Source organism: Erithacus rubecula, assembly GCF_903797595.1.
Source record: "Erithacus rubecula genome assembly, chromosome: 2".
NCBI lineage: Eukaryota > Metazoa > Chordata > Aves > Passeriformes > Muscicapidae > Erithacus > Erithacus rubecula.
The window spans coordinates 42,567,889-42,587,697 of NC_136685.1; the positions used below are offsets into that span (position 1 = coordinate 42,567,889).

General features: G+C 39.6%; 1 protein-coding gene across 2 annotated transcripts in view; it reads right to left on the reverse strand.

Moving 5' to 3' along the window:
• PDSS2 (decaprenyl diphosphate synthase subunit 2) overlaps window positions 1-14,784 on the reverse strand; it is a 110,876-nt gene extending 96,092 nt beyond the window's left edge. Inside the window, exon 1 of one of the 2 annotated variants that reach the window (XM_079298762.1) lies at window positions 14,331-14,782. In XM_079298762.1, coding sequence (XP_079154888.1) covers window positions 14,331-14,557 — 227 coding nt within the window. In that variant the 5' untranslated portion in view covers window positions 14,558-14,782. Of the gene's footprint in view, window positions 1-14,330 lie in introns of both variants that reach the window. The other variant, XM_079298763.1, reaches the window with a different exon arrangement.
• Between the last annotated feature and the right edge of the window lie 5,025 nt (window positions 14,785-19,809).

A 19,809-nucleotide genomic window follows, 5' to 3' on the forward strand; every position in this document is an offset into this window, starting at 1 on the left:
ACCCCCAACCAAATAAAAAAACCCCAAGCATCTTTTCAACACTTTCATCAGCAAACAGAAGTCTGCATCTAGTGCATTCAGACTATTTGCCTCAGGCAGGCAAGACCTCTGCATGGTATGCCATCATTATTTTGTGCTTTAAAAACCATCAGTGGGGCATGCATCCTTAAAATAGCATGGAATATTGTTACCTGGAGATTACCTTCTGCCTCAGTCTGAAAATGTGTTAGGACCACTTGTGCATGAAGCAAATAAATCAGGCTGGATGCAACTTTCTTTACATATGAAATAAACAAATACCTTTTTTTCCAATAGCATAGAATGCGAATAAAAAGTTCCCATTTACTTAGCATTATGACTTTGAACATCTCCATAAATAATGTTGCCACTATTTTACATCACAAACTGCATTCATGTTAATAACCTAGTAATAGAGTTTGTGACAGCCAAAACAATCTTATATCATTTGCAGTGAAAAAATGAAGCATATTCTGAGTTAACTGCCAGTAGTGTTTCAACAGAGGAATTCACAATAGCAGATAGTAAAAATGCAAAAAAAAAAAAAAAAAAAAAAAATCCAAAACATCACAATAAAACTGAAGTTTATCAGTTGCATAACATCAGGGTTAAGTTCCTTTCACTTGTACAACACCATGGTTAAGACCCAATCACATGCAATTACCTAAATTTAAGATTTTCATGACCTTTCCAGTTAATATTTCAGCTCTTGCACCCTGGTAAGAACAGCTCTAGGCTAGGACACTGACGTTTCTGGCTCCCCAGGGGGATTTCCACAACACATGGACTGGGAAGCAGAACATAGACACGTGTTCTGTTCTCAAAGTATCCTGGGCATTATGCTCCTGTCATGTTCTGAGTCCATACCCCTCCGTGGTGCTGTGCACATCAAGCTGCCTCAATTTGCCCAGGAAAAAGACTTGCCAACAGCCACACAGACAGAATGAAGAACCCAGCCTGGGCCTCTCGTGTGAGCAGCCAGCACTTGAACCATGGAACGCTGGGAGAGCACACCAAGTTCAACAACTGAACTCATCTAACTTAGCATCCCACTTTCTAAAGATACAAAAAATGAAAATATGTGATAAAATTTTAATTACAGGATAATTTTGCTCTTTCCCATTGGCTGCAGGCATTGAAATCTGGTATTCTGGAAGATTATTAGGAAACTAAAAATACTTGCATATTAAAAAAAAGTATGAAGATGGGGATTTTAAAAGAGACTCTTTTAGTGATATCTTTCCCATAAGATACTGTAAGAATGTTCTCACAAAAAAGTCTTTGCTAGAGGCAATTTCTCCTCCCTCTTATTCTTCAACTAGCCTCTCAAAAAATTCTTTCAAGTAATTAACACAATTAAAGGCACAATGATGAAAGCTAACTTAAAAAAAAAAAAAAAAAAAAAAAAAAGGGAAAAAAAGTTTAATGGCTGAACTCTTCACCCTACTTTATTTTGTGAATGTATCTTTACTGTAACTTAAGACACTACAAAATAAATTGCAGCTTGGCTACAACAATCACACATGGGAAAACACAATCTAGGTTTGTTATTCCCTCTTTTACATAAATCAGTCCCGGGCTCAGTTTAAACACATGCCAAATATGACCTAAATGTATCACATCTTCAACAAGTAATCATACACGAGAAGAGGAAAATAAGCATTGGTTCAATCCCCGCAGCCACAAGCCAACGATTAGGTTACCTTCTTGCAACTGTATCTAGTTATATACATACATGAGAAACAGTTTAAGCAAAGAGAATACATACTGAGATCAGGATATAAAATTAACACCGATAAACCTGGCTCTGTGTTTTGTATATTTTCTACAAAATTTCATACATCCACTTATCAGTGCCTCATTTGGTTTTACATTAAATTTCTGTGGTCCTCAACAATTTCAGAAAGCAATTATATTTTAAATGGGTTCTAATCATTCTCTTCCACAGCAGACTGAAAAATATGTTTCTGGTGATATCTTCTAACTGTGGATCCCGGAAATGCTGGACACAAACCAGAAATCAAGAGCAAAATAGCAGACTTGTTCAACGGAGCAGCATATAACAGCCTATTAGAGAATTATGCAGCAAATATTATCCCTCTCCACTGCTAACACAGTAAAAGCTCCTCAGGGAACAGCTTAACTCACCTGTAACTTAATTTAAAATTTAAAGATTTAAAGCCTAAAGTAATTAATTAAAATAATTTAGATCTCTTGTGAAAGAATAATTCATCATTCACAGGGGAAGAATTTAAAATTCTTCACATCAACCAATGATGAAGTTTTTGAGGTAATCTAATGCAAAATTCAATTTTTAAATAAAATTACATCAGGTATGGAAACACAATAGGCTACCCACACCATAACAAGCCTGCAGGCTTCTGCTTTTTGTGTATCAGTAGCAAAAATAAATAAATATTCAACATTCTGTGAATTCATACAAATCATAAAAGGGAAATTTAAATCTAAAAGAGATCTAGCTCACTCCTTCTTTAACTCCGTCCAGAGCTAAGCTAGCTCTGAGATGTTTATTTAGGATACAAATTAGGAAAGGGGTTTCCACTCTTGATATGGAAGTGTAAAAAATATCACCAAATTACTCATAAGAAAGTTATGACTAAACCTGTATAAGGTTTGAGTATCTCCTGTCTTTAGAATGCACATTTGAAATTCTAGAACAGATAAAACTTGCACAACATCACTCCCTGAAGTGGCATTATTTTTGGTTGTTTGGGTTTTTTTAAATTATACAACTACACTCCCCCAAATACTACCAGCACCTTCACAGGTTTCATGTTTACATTACACTCCATAGCATGCCAACACTAATTCTATGTAGATTTAAAGTACTAATTTGTCTTCGAACTTCTTCAATGTATTTTCTTGTTTCCCCAATGCTTACATTTATAAGGGCTTATATTTGTCTCCTGAGTGAACATATGGGGAGTAAAGACACTATGCAACATCAGAGACCTTTGCTTTTGAATGCCCTTGGTAAAAAAAAAAAAAAAAAAAAAAAAAAAAAAAGATTGAAAATGGTTTCATTGAGAATTAGTGACAGTAGTTGGTAAGCATTTCAGTTATTCATGATCTTAAACAGATTTTCTTCATAATGTCAGGACAATGGTTCTTCCTCTCAGTAACACTCACAGTTATGGTTCCTTGTCTACCCCTCCTTTTACTATAGCCATCAAAAGTCAGGACAAAGGCTTCAATGGCAGATTTCCTAAGGCAAACCAGTGTGTACATGCTTCCCAAACTGCTCAGTAAGACTTGTTTACACAGAGCTCCATCATATGAGAACATGAAAAGAGCTTTCAATATCTAATACCTACATGCACATCAAGGTAATCCAAAGCACTGGTACCACCCAAGGACAATATATTAGTCCAGACTTGATATTTCTAGGAAGTAAGCCACCTAGTAATTACAACAGAAGAAGGAAAGAGAGGGAACAATTATGCTAGTTGCAATCCATATTTATATCTTAGCAGCTAACTGAAAAAAGTTTTTTTTCTGAATTAATTATTATGAAGATGGTATATATGAAAGAACACTGGGGACTGAGGATAAGACCTGTGAAAATTAGAAATCAAAGCCCTCAGATGAAAACATATTCAAAGGAGCTAACTTCAGAACATCTGTGCAGGCAGAGCAAGACAGCCCATCCCATTTCTGCGTCCATGCTTTGAATCTGACACAGAGCTCTGCTGCTGACCACTTGCATTCAGAGCTATGGACATACACTGTGATTGTGAGCTGCTTCCTTAAGAGAATAAGCCTGGCTCAACCCCAAGGGGCAGCTCCTCCAGGCTTGAATCATCATGCACATGCAAGGAAGTAGAGGGATAGGGGATGCACATACTCCTACTGTGAATCTCACTGTTCGTTTGGCAAACAGCAGAACACTGGGCTGCAGGATGGTATCCACCAACAGTGCTATGTTTGCAGTAATTAGGAAAAAAATCCAACCTCTTGAGGTTTCATTCATGATTTTCAGCTACAAAAATTTTATCCTTCCTCAAGAAGCCCTGGTAAAAGACTTGGAGAGATTCTTAAAGTCTTAGAAGTAGAAAAGCAATCAAGAAGGTGAGTTTTCAGTTGGTGCTTTATTTGAAAATAAATTCAAACCAGGAAAAAATTAACTTCAGCCCTCTCAAACTGTCACAGGAATGAGGACAAAAAAAAAAAGTATAACTTCATACACTTCCTCAAACATTTTGTGTTAGGACAAACTCCAGCCCTGCTCCCCCACAAAAATGCACAGGCAGAAATGTGATCCCAAGTGATTCACAAACAAACAAATAAGGCCACGTTTCTGTTGCTATAACATAACACACTACTTTTTTTCCCTCTGATGTAATTTTTATAACATTATTTTGGAATCTGACTATTTTAAAACTTGGTTGCTACGACACGTTATAGTCATTACATGGATTCATTTCCTACATTCCAACTGGCAAGGCTACTCGCTTCAGTTTTATGAAGTTATATCACGGACAAAAGACACATAAAATATACTGTAAATTCTAATAGTAGAAACTCCTTTAATGCCTTCCATTCCTAGAATAAATGTGAATTGGAAGGACAGCTTTCCCCCACAATTACCCTAAAGGTCTCCATACTTCCAGCTTTCTCAAGTTTTCTGAGCCTTATTTCTGAAAATGGTCTTTACACATTATCACTCCTACTGAGAGATGACATCTGATTTCTTTCAGAGCCTGTCAATGATTCCCATACTACCTAAACTTACTAATAATCAGAAAGTGACAAGTTCTTGCAGTGGACAGTAAAACATTGAACACAAATCCTCCCCAGTATTTCTGGTTTAACAACTGGGGATGAAGAACAGATGATGAATTGACCTCTGGGCCCATTAATGCTCCAGCTTCACTTCCATGAGGCAACACGCTTTGGGGAAGACTTATTTTTCCTGTAGATTAATTTTTAATTACTGAAACATAGTAATATGAGACAGATCACATTCAAAAGCAAACTTCTAAAAGAAAACCAAATATAAACTTCATAATGTACCATTACCATCACCAAAATCCTTTTAAAATATGCACACAGTATACTTTCATCTTCACAAACCACATTAAGCAGAAAGCATTTGGGAATCAGAGACTGGAAGACCACTGGAGTAAAAACTTTACCCTTTTATAACAAGCATGAACATAAGATCCACTGATATATCAAAGAAACCTTTAGTTTCTAGCTTATGAAAATACACTAATTTCAACAATGGAAAAACACAGTGGTTCTGTCATATTCAATCTCAAAATTCAACACTAATTTAACATGAAAACAATGGATTTTTGGGAGAAACCCACACCCACTAACTGTGTATGCTAGCATAGTCATTTTTCAAATGTGCAAAAGAGGTGACTTTTCCACTTGTGGCTTTGCTTATGTATTTGGCCTAACAATTTTCATTCACCTCTTAACAAGCTGAACTTTCTGTTAAGTCTGATTAAAAGCAATCTTACCAAATCAGCTAATTATGGTGCTTCTACTACTGGCTAATCATTCATATGACAACCAGCCACAAAGAGTGTTGGCATGGACCATTTACCCTCAAATTGCCTTAATCTGGACTATGCATTTGCAAAATGGGTCTACACAAGCACAGTTCTACTTTATGACTGAAACACAGAATCTTTCTTTCTATATTTTTTTAAATGTGTAATAGGTAAGCTATTTCCAGGAGCAATGACAACACATAGATGTATCGACCCTTTGATAATGATTATTTCATGGATAGTACTGAGCAGGCAGTTAATGAAAAAGATAGCAACTATGAGTGTGAAGATCTAGAAAAGAAATAATGGGAGCTGTTAGGGAGAATATTTTTTTTTCCATAAAACTATTTAATTGTACATGTTTAGGGGCAGCTATCAAGTCAATCAATTCACGTTTATAGGACCATTTAACAAAAAAGAATAAAAAATAAATTTCCACTTGATCTTAAAGAAATCTACTTCTAAAGGCAGTACCTTTGGAAACAAATTGGAGACAAAGACTAAAGGATTTGCCTGTTTATATTTTTAACTAGAAAAATAAACCTGGATCAATGGTGCCAAGGTGTATGACTTCCTTCCCAAGCTGGGAAAAAGGAGGGGAACAAAAACTAGATGTAAAAAAATATAAACTTTCATTTTATTAAGAATCAGAGGAGTACCTTTAGAACTTTCTTTACTTTTCCCCAAAATGGAAGAACTGCTGTAGAATAGAAGCAGCTACTGCTATTTTGAAGAAAGGAATTGGGGGAACGAGAAAGGAAATGAGAACAACCATCACTTGTAATTTATGTGGAAAAGAAATGAGAAAGATGAATGCAAAAGCTGGAGCTCCTGATGTTTCTTTAGGAATAGCTGAGGATTGAAGAAAAGATGACTATGGTTCACTTGAAGAACCACCAGCAGGCTGAAAAGGTCCTAGAGTTTCTCAGTAAAATAAAGTATTGAGGCAAATTTCTAAGCCTTATCTATCATTATAAGTAAAATCTAGGTAGCTCACAGCGTGTGTTTGATAAAAGCTCATATATATAATGAGTCTCAACAGTTTTCCTATATGATCAGTTTTTCTTTCCTTAAATGAAATTCTTTCATATAGCAAGGGAGAAGGAAAAAAAAAATCAAGCTAAAGTGATTGTCAATGTCAGACAACTGGCAGGGACAATACAAGGGCAGGAAAGCAGCTGCCACAGATTTTAAACTTATTTTTTGTAATAGATCTGATTTTTAAATTCACAGTGTTCCTTTATAGTTTGTCAGGTTTGTCTCTAGCAGGAGTTCCTTTAGGGCAAGCACTGCAGACAGTCTGCCTACCCTGAGGGAAACTAAGACACTCAGATGTGGGGTAAAGGAAAGATATTAATAATTTAAGACAGTGGTCTGCCACCCCTAGGACAAAGCAATAGTGTAAGTATGGAAACATCTAACTCCCAAGCTTACATTTGTCCTCCCTGAACTTGTATTTTCCTCCATAGATTTACAAAGTGCTGCAGAGGATACAGTGTTACCCATGCTTTTTGGAGGAGCTCTGAAAATGCTCATGGTTAATGACACCTTCTGCCATTGCCAGGACCTCCAAAGCAAGGAGAGAAATCTACTTGGAGGCTGCATCAACAAAAGAGGCAGCACAGCAGGGAAAAACACTATTTGTGAGCTAGGAAACACAGACCTCGGAGAGAGAATAAGCCCTGAGTAAAATACTTTTCCCTTATTCCTGTAAGGTAAGGAGATTAACTTACCATTGCCAAATAGAAGATTCACTGAGTGAAAACCACTCCAGTAACCCAAATATTAGTTTTGATTACTCTTTGACATTGGTTCTCATTTTCATTTTATAGAAAGGCATATTTGGCAACTCTTTTCAGTGTTACAGAAGGAATTATTTTGAAACTATTTCCCCTTACTCAGTACTCTTTTCCTGCACTGAGCAAACATTGACCTAACAGTCATTCACCAGTACATTAAACTTGGTATTCAATATTCACATGCATTATAAATCAATTGTACTTGAAAGCAGGAAAGAACAGAAGCGTACTTTAAAAATTACCTTCATTTAAGGCTACTGCATGCCCAAAGTGAAGCAAAGTTTTCTCTAGGTGTGGTACACTACATTGTTTCAAGATTGATAGGCATTTGTATCTGGCCATTATATATCCAGTTTCTTTGTAACATGCTTGAACACTCAAGCTTAAGCGCTTCCACAGTCTTTCATTTAATCAGACTGAATATTGGAAATTCTGTTGAAACCTTCACACTCCCTATGCAAAATACCTGAAATTATCAATATCACAACACCATCTTAATTTTCACTGTAAATAATTCCATCAGAAAATCCCAAACAGAATCACCACCTACTGAGTATACTTTGTTTACAAAGACCACCTTACATGTTAAAATAATGCATTCTTCATAAGCACAGAAACCTGAATTCAACACAGACATTTAAATGAGAATCACTGCAAAACAACCAGTTATTCAAGTGCAAGAGAACTTAAATAGCAGCCTAGCTTTTGCACCTTCATACTGCAGATTTCCTATTCAATCCTACTTTGTTTATGGTGGCAAAATATTCAGCAAAACTATGTGTTGTAATGTACAATTAAACATCCTTCACATAAATTTTTCCACACAATACTATCAATGAATGACAAGACAAGAACTCAACACTGATACAGCTGAAACCCCATGATCCTGACAATGGCTACCCTGACTTCTTGAGCTAGGATTTACCAATACAATAGGTGTGTGCATGTGGATAGATAGATAAATACACACGACTGGCTAATATGTTTTACCTTCCAGAATGAGATTATCACTGCCAAACTCAAAGTGCAATGTTAAAAATTAAAAAAAGAAAAAAAAGAAAAAAAGAAAAAACAAGTTAAGATCCCTTAAACATGAACCGTGAACCTGAAGCCCAAGTGTACAAATATTGATGCAACTCTATTGATGCATCTATGGACAGCCCTTCAAAAGATCAGCAACAACTGACAGATATAAGCATTTAGGTATATGAGTGTATTATTTATTGTTAGTGGAGAAAATTAATAACATGCACTAGTGAAAGCAATGAAGGATGAGAAATGAAACACAGAATTTGAAAGAGAACAAACAGCATATACCTATTCCTCCCATTCTATCTGATTATGGCATAAAGGAAGAGTGGGACCTACAGAAATGGATTCTCTCTTCCTCTTAACTGTATGAGACAGTATTACACAGTGGCTGACTGAGAACCATACTGAAGGCCACATGAACAAGGAATAATATGGAAGTAATCAGAAGGAAATTTCAGTCCATATATGAACCTACAGTGGTTAAAATTCTTTCATGTCTTTTTACCTTCCGAAGTTAACTTTACCACAATAGCTCTTTGCAAGTTCATTCAGCCAAAATGCACAATAAACTTGTTTTGTTGTCTAAGAAAGGTTTACTTGATAGTGAGTATGGTAACAGAAAACCTTAGGGAGTACCAACATTTATAAGTTACGTAACATGATGAAGGTTTTCAAATCTATCACAACTGACTGGGAGATACTGACAAAACCTAACTTAGCTAAGAGGGGACAGCATTCCTTCAAAGACAAACATTTTGTGAGGGGTAAGTCAAACCAAGAATTTAACTCTGGTGCTTCAATCAGCTGGAGCTCTCCTGAAAAAACCTCTGTTTCCATCAGCTATATAAGATGCTTTGGGAAATAGTCTTCCTGGACAAAGCCAGATTTCCTATAACCACCAGTACATTTTGCAAATAGTATCAAGCACATCAAGCAAGAAAAATATTCCTGCATTTCTAACATCACTACTAATACTTTCTGCAGCAGTGTACTGAATGCCAGCTGCGGTGATCACTGCTTCCAGAAAGTCAGATTCCTGCAGTGAACATAGGAAACAACACTGCTGCCATATCATAGCTAACTTCACAGGCATTCTGACCACAATTATAAAAATCACATCTCTCTACTGCAAAAATATTTTTTACAAAGTGCTATAGCAGGCTGAAAATAGAATAAAATTTAGTGAAAGCCAATGTGTTTTGACTTCTAATCTGGCAATTGCAGGAGAAGGACTTTATGACCCCACGCTCATAATAGATTAAGCAACTCAGTAAAACTTAAAAGATTGTAGTAGAAGCTCAACTTTGGCCAGACCTTCTGCTTATCACTTTGAGTGTCCAGGTGCCTGCTGTTTTCAGAGAAAGGTACCTCATTAGCCACTGTCAAGTAAATGGACACTATCATTTTTCTGGCTCAGAAAATAAAAATTAATTAACATTTGAAACAAGTTGCTAAAAAGCTACCCATAGTCACTCACAGCACCTTCAATTATAAAAAAGGACAATTTTAAGGTCACATTCTGTTAAGACAAAATATAAATTGGCAATAACAATTCCATCAACAACAGGCTGGAACAAATGTGTCTGTTGGTCACCTGCATGGGAAGGCAGATGCATGCCACACCTGGAGTTACAAGATGTGTTACTGAACTCAGCTATCTCAAGCTGATAAAAAAACAGAACTATCAGGAAGTCAATGTTATCAGACATTTTAAACAAAGACCATGTCATCTTGAAAGTGCTCTGGATCACATTCTTGGGCTTTAAAATGTTTAGAGATCCACACTGAACAGGCTGCAACAGAACAAAGCCTGGTCTAGCCAGTCTTTTTATTTCTGTAATAATCCAGGAAAACTGTAACCATGTCTACTTAAGCATTTATCACCAACAAACAATTCTGACAGAACTAAAATATAACCATTCCTCCTGCAGGCTAATGAGAGAATGGCTGGAGCTAAATGGTATCCCATAATAATTTTACGTGTATGAAGTGTTCCATTTCATTTAGTGATATTATAAAAGTGATGCATTGGCCATAACATTTACTGTTTACAATCTGCAGCAAGCTATACCCTTCTCAAGGGAGATTAAGTAATCAAGAAAATGTTATTCACACTATGTGTTTGAGAAAAATAGATCACTGTGCCAATTACAGACTCTTTCCTATACTAAGAAGGATGTATGCTAGCCTAGAAAAGAGACGGGAAAGAGAACAGAAAAGACAGGAGATTTGCTTATTTCTCAACAGAAAAGGAGGTCATTTAATCATGCATTGAAAAAGTTTTGTTTTAGTCCAGCAAAGCCTGAAGAAAAAATCCCCAAGAAATGCTAGTTTTGAGGAGCTGCTGAAGACACTTCATTATAGCAAATCTTAAGCTCTGAAAAACCATACAGTGACTCACAGGACTACAAACAGAAAGATCCAGAAGTAGTCAGATTGCAATTTTGTTTCCAGAGTATCCATTAGAAGTAATTTTATTTTTTTTTTTAATGATAGCATTTCTCTAAAGTATTCTTTGTTAATATTGCTTATGCACCATTTTCCTGAAAGATCAGTGATCGATATAGGCTGCAATGAATGAAGTGCAACATCTCCAGAAAACAGATGCTACATTATTCATTTCACAGATAAGTAAATGCAAGTATGAAAAATTAAGTGACTTGCTCTAGTCAGAGAGCCAAAAGCACAGCTGTGAATCTAATCCAGATACCCCAGCTTCCAATGATCCATTAACCACTAGACATTAGCCTTTCTAAAACAAAGTGCAACCTTTTCCTCACATTATACCCTCCTTCTAATAAGTCTGGCAAAGCTAGCACAGGGGCTGCTCATTTCACATGGCTGACTTTTAAGAAACCAAAATCTTAGAAATAAAACAAAAATTAATAAAATATAAACTCAACTTCACCGCATGGATTACAGAACTCCCAAATCCATCACTGTAGAGCTCAGTCACCGTCTCTGCCCTCCCAAGAGAAGGGTCAGCAATAGCTCTCAGATTTAAAGCTGCTGGCCAGGCACAAGCTTGGTAGGAGGTATCAGGGTCACACATCATCCCAGAAGAACACCTGCTGCAGTCCTGATACACAGCAGGCACTTACACCCAGGAGCTGCCAGTGCTGCATCCAAACAAGAGGAAGAAATGGATGGGATCATCAGAGAAACATATTCTGGCCCAACAGCTGCTTCTCCACATGTCCTGCCCCACATGCACTGATACCTTTCAGCTGCCTTCTTCAAGGCTCTCACCACAGGCATTGCATTGCAACAGCCTAGTGAGCCAAAGCTTGGCAAAATGCTAGAAACACTCATCAACACTCTGGTTACACTAAAGGCTTTCCGTGTGTGGCAATTATGTCCTATGCTGTCTCAGCTCAGAACTCATTCCATGCAGACAAGCATGGTTCTCTCCCCTTGGTAGAGAACCCTCTGCTTTGAGAAACCCCCAATGGTCTCAGAAAGACTTCAAAAACTGGCAAAGCCTTTAGGCAGGAAGGGAGGGTAGACACAAAACCACTGATGACAAAATGACATTAGTCAATAGAAGTTAAAGAAAAATGTTTAGACCTGACAGCAAGCAATCAGTTTGATTGGCACCAGTTATAACCTCAAAAATAAATGAGTAGAAACTTGAGAAAAAGCACATGCAACTAATCAATTTTATAGCACATTTTTTTTCAGTTGTTTCCACAAATACAAAAATCTCCTTAAATGTTGGAGTACTTCTCACATATATATAGCACTTACTCACTCAGAATCTCAAAGATTAGAGTTCCAGAACACATCAATCATTTAAGTATTAAAAAGAAAAAAAATCACCAAATAAAATGTTTAAGAGATACCCATGCTTTAAAACATTTGTCTGAACATGCAACAGGAAGCCTTTGTTACTTTTTAAGAATGAATAATTAGACAGATTCAAAACTATCAGAAAAAAAATCCTAGTATTGAAAAATCAGGACCTGTTTCCTGAATTGCTATGATAAGTCAGGGCATAGATGTCAGATTCAAAACTAAAATCACTCACATTTGCATTGAAACATACACTTAAATTTCAGAAATAAATTAACAAGAATATTGAGAAAGAACATGGTCAGATTTCACTTTATTGCAATAGCACACCATAAAACAAGGTGAGCAAGGTACAATTTGTGCATCACTGCAGGTGTACTAAAACCTGTCAGCAGGATATTAACTCTTCTTATAACACAAAGGTCAAGGCCATTGGAAATCCACCTGCAACAAAGCCCATGGAAATACCAGTGAAACCAAGTAAGAAGATCCAAAGTAAGGGCACAGGGTTTGAGTTTTATGTGAGTAAATACTTTTTCTTTTGAGCACAACACATCAGTTTAGTAATGTATTCTGAAACATATATGAATTTTAAAAATGACTGTATTTAATTCTGCTGAGCCTGGGCATGACTATAGTCCTACTGGTGTTCCACAAGCCACAGGCTTACAGAATTAAGCCTGAAGCAGCCCACTTAAAATAATAAAAAAAACCCCCAACAAACCCTTACATCACAGCTCCACCACAAAACCTCCAACCATGCCCCAAAATACTGCATTTAAATTTAATTCACAAACAAACCAGCAACTATCACACATTGAACAGGCACTCTAAAGTTCCACTTTATCACTGCAGGTCTCTGTGACACTTCTGTGCCTGCATTGCAAACTTAAGAGCCCAAATACATTGTGCTTCACTCCTCCTATTCCCTCCATTCCACCAACTGACCTTACAAAGACAGAAGAGCATTTTGTTCTCATGCCTTCTCCTTATCATAATATCACAACCTTCAGTTACAAAGAGTTCAACAACATCCCCTCCACCACTAAGTCAGGTAATTTTCCCATTTTGGCAACAATTTTGTTTGTTTCTTCCAGAGTAGTCTACTTAAGGCCAATGTTTAAATCCTTCTTCCTGAAAATCACGGTTTTTCAAAAAAGCTGTTTGTCCCCTGTACTCATTTTGTTCACTCAAGACAACCAGATTTAGAGACATAGAGCCTGAAAAACAAATATTGGTTTTGTATCATTACATTGTAGATTTGCCAAGGACCTCTAAAGAGATACAATTTCTGTTCCTTAAAAGAAAAGCTGAACATCCACTTTAAACAAATGCTCATTTTTGTCTAACACCTGTTAAAAATACTGTGCATACCAAACTTAGATTCTATTAATGTTGCTATAGCTGCACTTACAGGAAACACAGATGTATCAAAGAAAACCACCAAAAGCCCCAAAACCAAACAAAAAACACAACCAAAACACTCAAATCCACAACCAAAAGTCTTCGGAAAATTGCACTTTTATTTTATCCTTCATTTTGGTAAGCGTCTGGAGTTTTATTGTACAAAAAACCAACTGCTAATCAGTTCTTGTTTTACAGTCAAAGAAAATTCTGGTCAACAATCCCAATTTCTGCTTATTGGCAGGAATGCAAGACTTCCATTAGTTTGCCTTAAGAATGAAAGAGTGGATAAACAGCTTAGCAACCCTAAAATTCTCAACAATACACAAAAACTCGCAGCTCCCAGCTGGATATCCCAAAACTCTTGGTAACAAAACACACATTTCCGAGTAGTGTCATTTCGAGCTTTTAAACTGAGTAGTCTCTCTGCTTTTTTCCTTGTTTTCCTTGCAATATAGTTCTTAATTATAAAAGAGCGCATATGTTAGCGAGGCAGCCGCACTTTTCAGGGGATTTTTTTTTTTTTCCCCCGCCCGCACAGCACGGGGGAAGCGCCGCACGTGGCGCCACACGGAAGGAACTTCGGAAGGCCAGCGGATAACCGCAGGGAAAAAAACCTGTTGCGGCAAGGAACCGAGGATCCCGGAGCGGAGGCGAAAGCTGCCGCCCCCGGGGCAGCCCCACTCCGGCACGAAGCCCAGACCTTCCCAGGAGCTGCGCCAAGGCTCCCGGGGCTGCCGCAGCCCCGCCGTGCCCCGCTTACCGCGCCGTGTCCAGCAGCGGGTGCTTGGTGCCCACCAGCTTGCGGACCTGCATGGCGATGTTGCTGAGCTCGTCGCTCAGCAGGCACCGCAGGCTCATGAAGGACGTCGGGTACCCCACGATCTTCTCGGCCTCCGACACCACCTGGCTCCAGGGCGGGCCGCCCGAGGACAGCCACCGCAGCCCGCCGGCGCCGCGGAGCCCGCGCCGCAGCAGGGCGCCCCACATGCCGCCTCCCCGGGGACGCTCCGCTTTCCCGCTACAAGCCCCGGCGGGGCCCCACGCGCCGAGCGGTCGCGGCCGAATCACGCTGCCGGAGGAGCGCCCCGGCTGTGCCCCGGCCGGCCCTGCCCGTGCCCCGCGTCCCCCCCGGCGGCGGCGGCCGGAGCGGGGCTCATTGTGCCCTGGGGGCGGCCATGTTGGGCGTCGCAAAGCGCGGCGCGCCGTAAAGCGCGGCGGCGGTGCGGCCGCGTGTCTCGGTGCCCGCGGGCGGCGAGCGGTGCCCCGGCCTCCGCCCTCAGACCGCGCGGGCCGGGCCAGCGCCGCTTCTCTTCCCCGCTCTGTGCCGGTCACCTCCCGTCCCGCTGGAGCAGGAACGCTCCCCCCGCCTGCTCCGGGCTCCCGGCCGGCTGGAGGTGCCCCACAGAGCGGGATGTGTTCTGCCTGCGGCCGGGGTCGCTACAAGGACCGGCGGGGAAGAGGGGCCAGGATGCCACCTAAAGCGTTCGGCCTGTAGGGTGTAGCTACACAGTCATGATTTCCGCATTTTTTTTCGCTGTTCGGGTGGTTAGGCATTGGAATAGGTTACCCAGGGAGATAGATGGTGGAATCACCAGCCATGGCCGCGTTCGGAGGCACCTGGATGTGGAGCTGGTGATGTGGTTCAGTGGCGGCAGTGCTGGTCTGGCGCTCGGACTGGCGGCCGATGTTCTGATCTTGACCGTCTCTTCAAGCCCTGGTGACCCTGTCCTTCTATAATTGCAGTGTACGGGTATTTCATTTTTGCCTCTTCCCGGAGTTGTCTGGGGCATGGCATCAACAGCCCCTCTTTACTGCGTGCTCTGCCTTGCTCTGTAGCTGTGTTGTATGGTGCTCTGCTGTGAGCCGGCTGAGGGGCTTATGAGCAGCCTCCTTGTGAGCTGAGGAGATACTTAAAACCAAACAGTGAACATCAAAAGGGACAGCTAGTTTTGAAGTGGCCAAATAAAGACTTCAGGGTCATGCAATTGTACAGTGTGGTCCACTGTATGTCATGTAGTGTTCCCTTAATTCTGAGCACAATCATCACTGATGATGCCTCTTTGCAGGTACCCACCCCCAAAACGTTTGTGAATTCAGAGAATAGACATTCTGTTTCAGAGAATAGACTTAACAGAGGAGAAAAAAATCACTGGCCATCTTCAGAAATTTGGTTTAAGTGACCTCCTCACACCCACAGATACTTCAGCCAGAATATGATCTGTTCTGTCTTTACAATCACTGACACCCATTCCTTCTTTATCTTCAAGGCTTTGTTTCAACAAGTCAGGCAAAGTTCTGATGAGAAAAATGTCCTATTGACCACATTTGTGTTGAAAATGAGGTGTTATATTTCTTATCTTTGGAAATACAAGATACTGGCGACTTTATTTTGTTTGTATTATTTAAAGAGAGTTACCTTGAAGAATACTACTGTAAAAGAAGATGCAAATAAAAAACAATCCCATCACAAAGAGGTCCAGGAAAGCACAGTTTATACTGTTGCAGTTGCAAGGGAGAAGATGCTGAAAAGGAACACCCTTACCTGTTTTTCAGTAAAAAAGACAAAATGTTTGTTGTTTTGATACCTGAGACAACTCCAGAACTCTAAAAGGTACTATTCCAAGGAAGGGCTTTGACTGTGGAGTCAGCAACACCTGGACATGCCAGTGGCATCTCCTAAGTGGCCTCTCCCTATGGAAGAGGGGAAAAGAATAGAGAAAACCCGTGAAAACTGGAAAGGTAACCTAAGAGTTAAGTTTCTGGTGTCAAATCTTTGCTCTCTGTGCTGCCTGTCTCTGAGAGAATAAAGCTTTGCTTTGAAGGAGCTGCCACTGAGGCAGTTTAGGTAGCTGGTGTCACAGAACAAACTGTTGCTAAATAGGGAGTTTCAGCTCATAAACACAGTTTAGAAATGACAGAATGCAGTGGCATGTTTCTATGCAGAAAGCCTAAGTTAATGAAAATTGCCGGAGGGATGCACTTAAGAGGAGCTACCAAAGCACCTCATCCTGCAACGGTGACAAGTTCCTTGATTCATTTCCTGAGCCATTTCCATTCTTGCACTTAATGTGGTTAGTGTTCTGTGAAAAACTCAACATGATTATACAATTAAAGTCTGCTTAAAATAATACATATAAACTGGGGAGAATTAAGGTTCTATGGGCAGTAAACATACCATCTCCTAATGTGTGAGACTAACTTTTTAAAATTGCTGTTCTTTATGTTAATCTAAGAATCTGAATGCCTTTGCACTCTTTATGTAGAATTCTTCTAAGTCCAAATGGTTTAGAACTAGGGCAAAACCCTTGATATTGACAATACTGCACACTATCACTAGGGCTTCCTCAGGATTCACTATCAGGTTGATATTCTTTAAAAGCAGCAATTGCTAGAGGAATAAAGCAAGGATTTTGTCAGTAATTTTCTGTCTTTTTTTAAAAATATTATTTCTTGACCACAGAGAGTCTTTGAGAAGATTGTACTGTAATACCTAAGGACTTGCTGTCTCCCAGCCCAATGCCTTCATCCCTTTCCCTTCTCTCAGCAACCTAAGAGTCCTACTTCAGTAGTTCGTTTTTGACTCCTGGTCCAAGTTCATAGTTTCTTTCTCCCAATCTCCTCACTTCTTTGCTTCAGTCCCACACACCATCGCTACAGGCTGCTGTTGTTTCAATCTTGTCACAGCATTCCCATTTCACCCTCAATAATCGTCTTGTCTGCATAGCATGCATCCTAATCACAGGCTTTTCTTATCATACATGTTTATGGGTGGGACCCTCCAAATCCTTGGCAAATCCTTTGCCAGATTTCAGGTTTAGAGCATGGAGAGTTTATCAGTCATGCAACCCAATGATATTTTTTAACACAAGAAGAATGTATTTTTTTGCTAACCTAATTTTTCAAATGGAGTGAACTATTTTAAAAATCAGCTTCAGGCTGGCACACCAATCACAAGGAAAAATCATTACAAATTAGCTAATATTTGACAGTTACAGGCATCAAAAGCCAGGGTTCTATAATAGGTAATGATGGACCAACTTACCCATGGGCATTGCTGTTTGCACTGCCTGTTTCTGAAACAGTGTTTCTCAGTTTTCCTCTCAAAAAAAAACAAACCAACAAACAAACAAAAAACCAAACCAAACAAAAAAACCAAACCAAAACAAAAAAAACATCAGAAGCAAAAGTATGATGTACTTACCATATCTTAAGTTGTGGACAAAACCACATGGTTTTTTTTTATTATTCTTTGCTCATTTCCCTGCAGGATTGGAGAGAAAAACCCTCACTATTTTAAGAGCTTCAGTGACTGTACAATAGACATGTCTATTTCTTTAGAGTCTTGAGCAGAGAAGAAAACTGAAACCCTTTTTTATTTTTTTATTTCTGTATCAAGTGACTTTTAAATCCCCCCCAAGAGGAGAAAGAAGCCACTGGAGGGGGCTGATATCAAAGTTGAAGAACAAAGATGACAGGTCAAGAGACACTTCTGTTTGCATCAGCATGCTCTGGACCAATGAACCAGAGGATAGATCAAAGCGACTACTAGTGCCAGCTCTGGGTCTCTTTTCCAGCAAATGAAACATGGGAATATTTTCCTAACTGCCATCTAAAGTAAAACAATTGCAAAGCACTCTCATTTGACTGGGAGCATTTGGACTTTCAATTATCCATTTATCCAAAATAAATTATGTCTATAGGAGAATGAGAGTAGCGATGTTATATATTGTAATAACTGTAACTGGTCTACACGACCAACTTTTCTATATGGTGCTTAATTTTTTAATATGTTAAATCCCAGGTGCATTCTAAGACTGCTTACAAAAGTAAAAGTGAAGAGAAATATGTCTCTTCCCTCCAAAGCACCCATGTACTTGTTGTTCCCACATATACCTATCCCCCCCCTTTCCCTCCTCCCAAGAATTGATTTACTCCATGGCATCCTGGGAAACCAGAGTTATGATCATTTCCATTTTGGAAGTCAGGAGGTTTAATGGAGAGGTTGTGTGATTTGTCCAAGGCTTTGCAAAAGCCCTAAGGCAAACTGAGAAAAGAATCCACTTCTCCTGACCTCCTTGTCTGTGTCTTGTCTGCAAGGCTGCCTGTCTTCCTAGCAGCTGACAGAACCACTGACAAGGGCAAGGGCCATATTGATCCTCTAGTTAGACACTGGAAAAACACCATCATTTAGCATCCATTGGTTTCAGTAGGAGTCACGTCCCTTGGACAGAATTTGACACTTAGAAGTATTAATTTTAATCCTAATTATACCTACTGTGATACTGATATCAGAACCTGATACGTTGCTGGTTAATAATTCATAACAAATGCAAAGGATTTTTTCAAAACAAATAAATACAGCTGTGATACATAGGGATCCTTTGACAGAGAAGTTGTATATAACTCCTTTCATTGTGCACACCAAGCTCAGGGATACAGTAGTTCATCAGTACATGGCACAGATGGGAAGCCAAAGATCCCGCTGGGTCCCAGCAGCGCTGCACAGGCAGTGGGACAAACCCCTCCTGTGCCACATGCCCTCAGAACGCAGCTGCCTCCTCACTGGCTCATCAGTCAGCACTGCAAAAGAAATCAAATCAATTGAAATCCCTCAATTTCAGCAAGCTGAGTATGGGCAAAAGTAGATGAGTGTGCAGCTGATAATGTGCCCCCTTCATAGAGTCACTGCTTGTTCACCTCCTCACCCAATTTCCACTGTAAGAGCCTCTCAGGCCATCTCCTCTGCTGGGCAGTGCTCCACTCAGGGGAATTTGGACAGAGGCTCAGAGCAGCAACGTATTGGAGCCGAGTAATCTACAATAGGAGGAGGAGGAAGATAAGCACATTGTTAGTTTCTGCTCATACGCAATCAAAACAGACAAAACATCCATCATCCTGTACAATATTAGTCTTTAAATATTCAGCTTTATCAGTTCCCCCATTCCTAATCCATCATTATCCACCCCATGAAGTCTCAGATGATTAGCCCCACCTCTGCAGCTCAGCAAACCATTAACTATTTATTATTTGTATTTAATTGAACATCAGTAGCAGTAGAAAAATCCAAGCAGACGCATTTCAAAACCAGAACAAAGGACATGGTACCCTGCCTAAGGAATTCATGGTTTGGACAAGAGTGAAATGCAGCAAAGAGGAAGTAACTGCCATGCTGAACAAAGGCTTACCCATATACCCTCTATTAAATTCCCCACCCCACAAATTTCTAGATTTTCTATGGA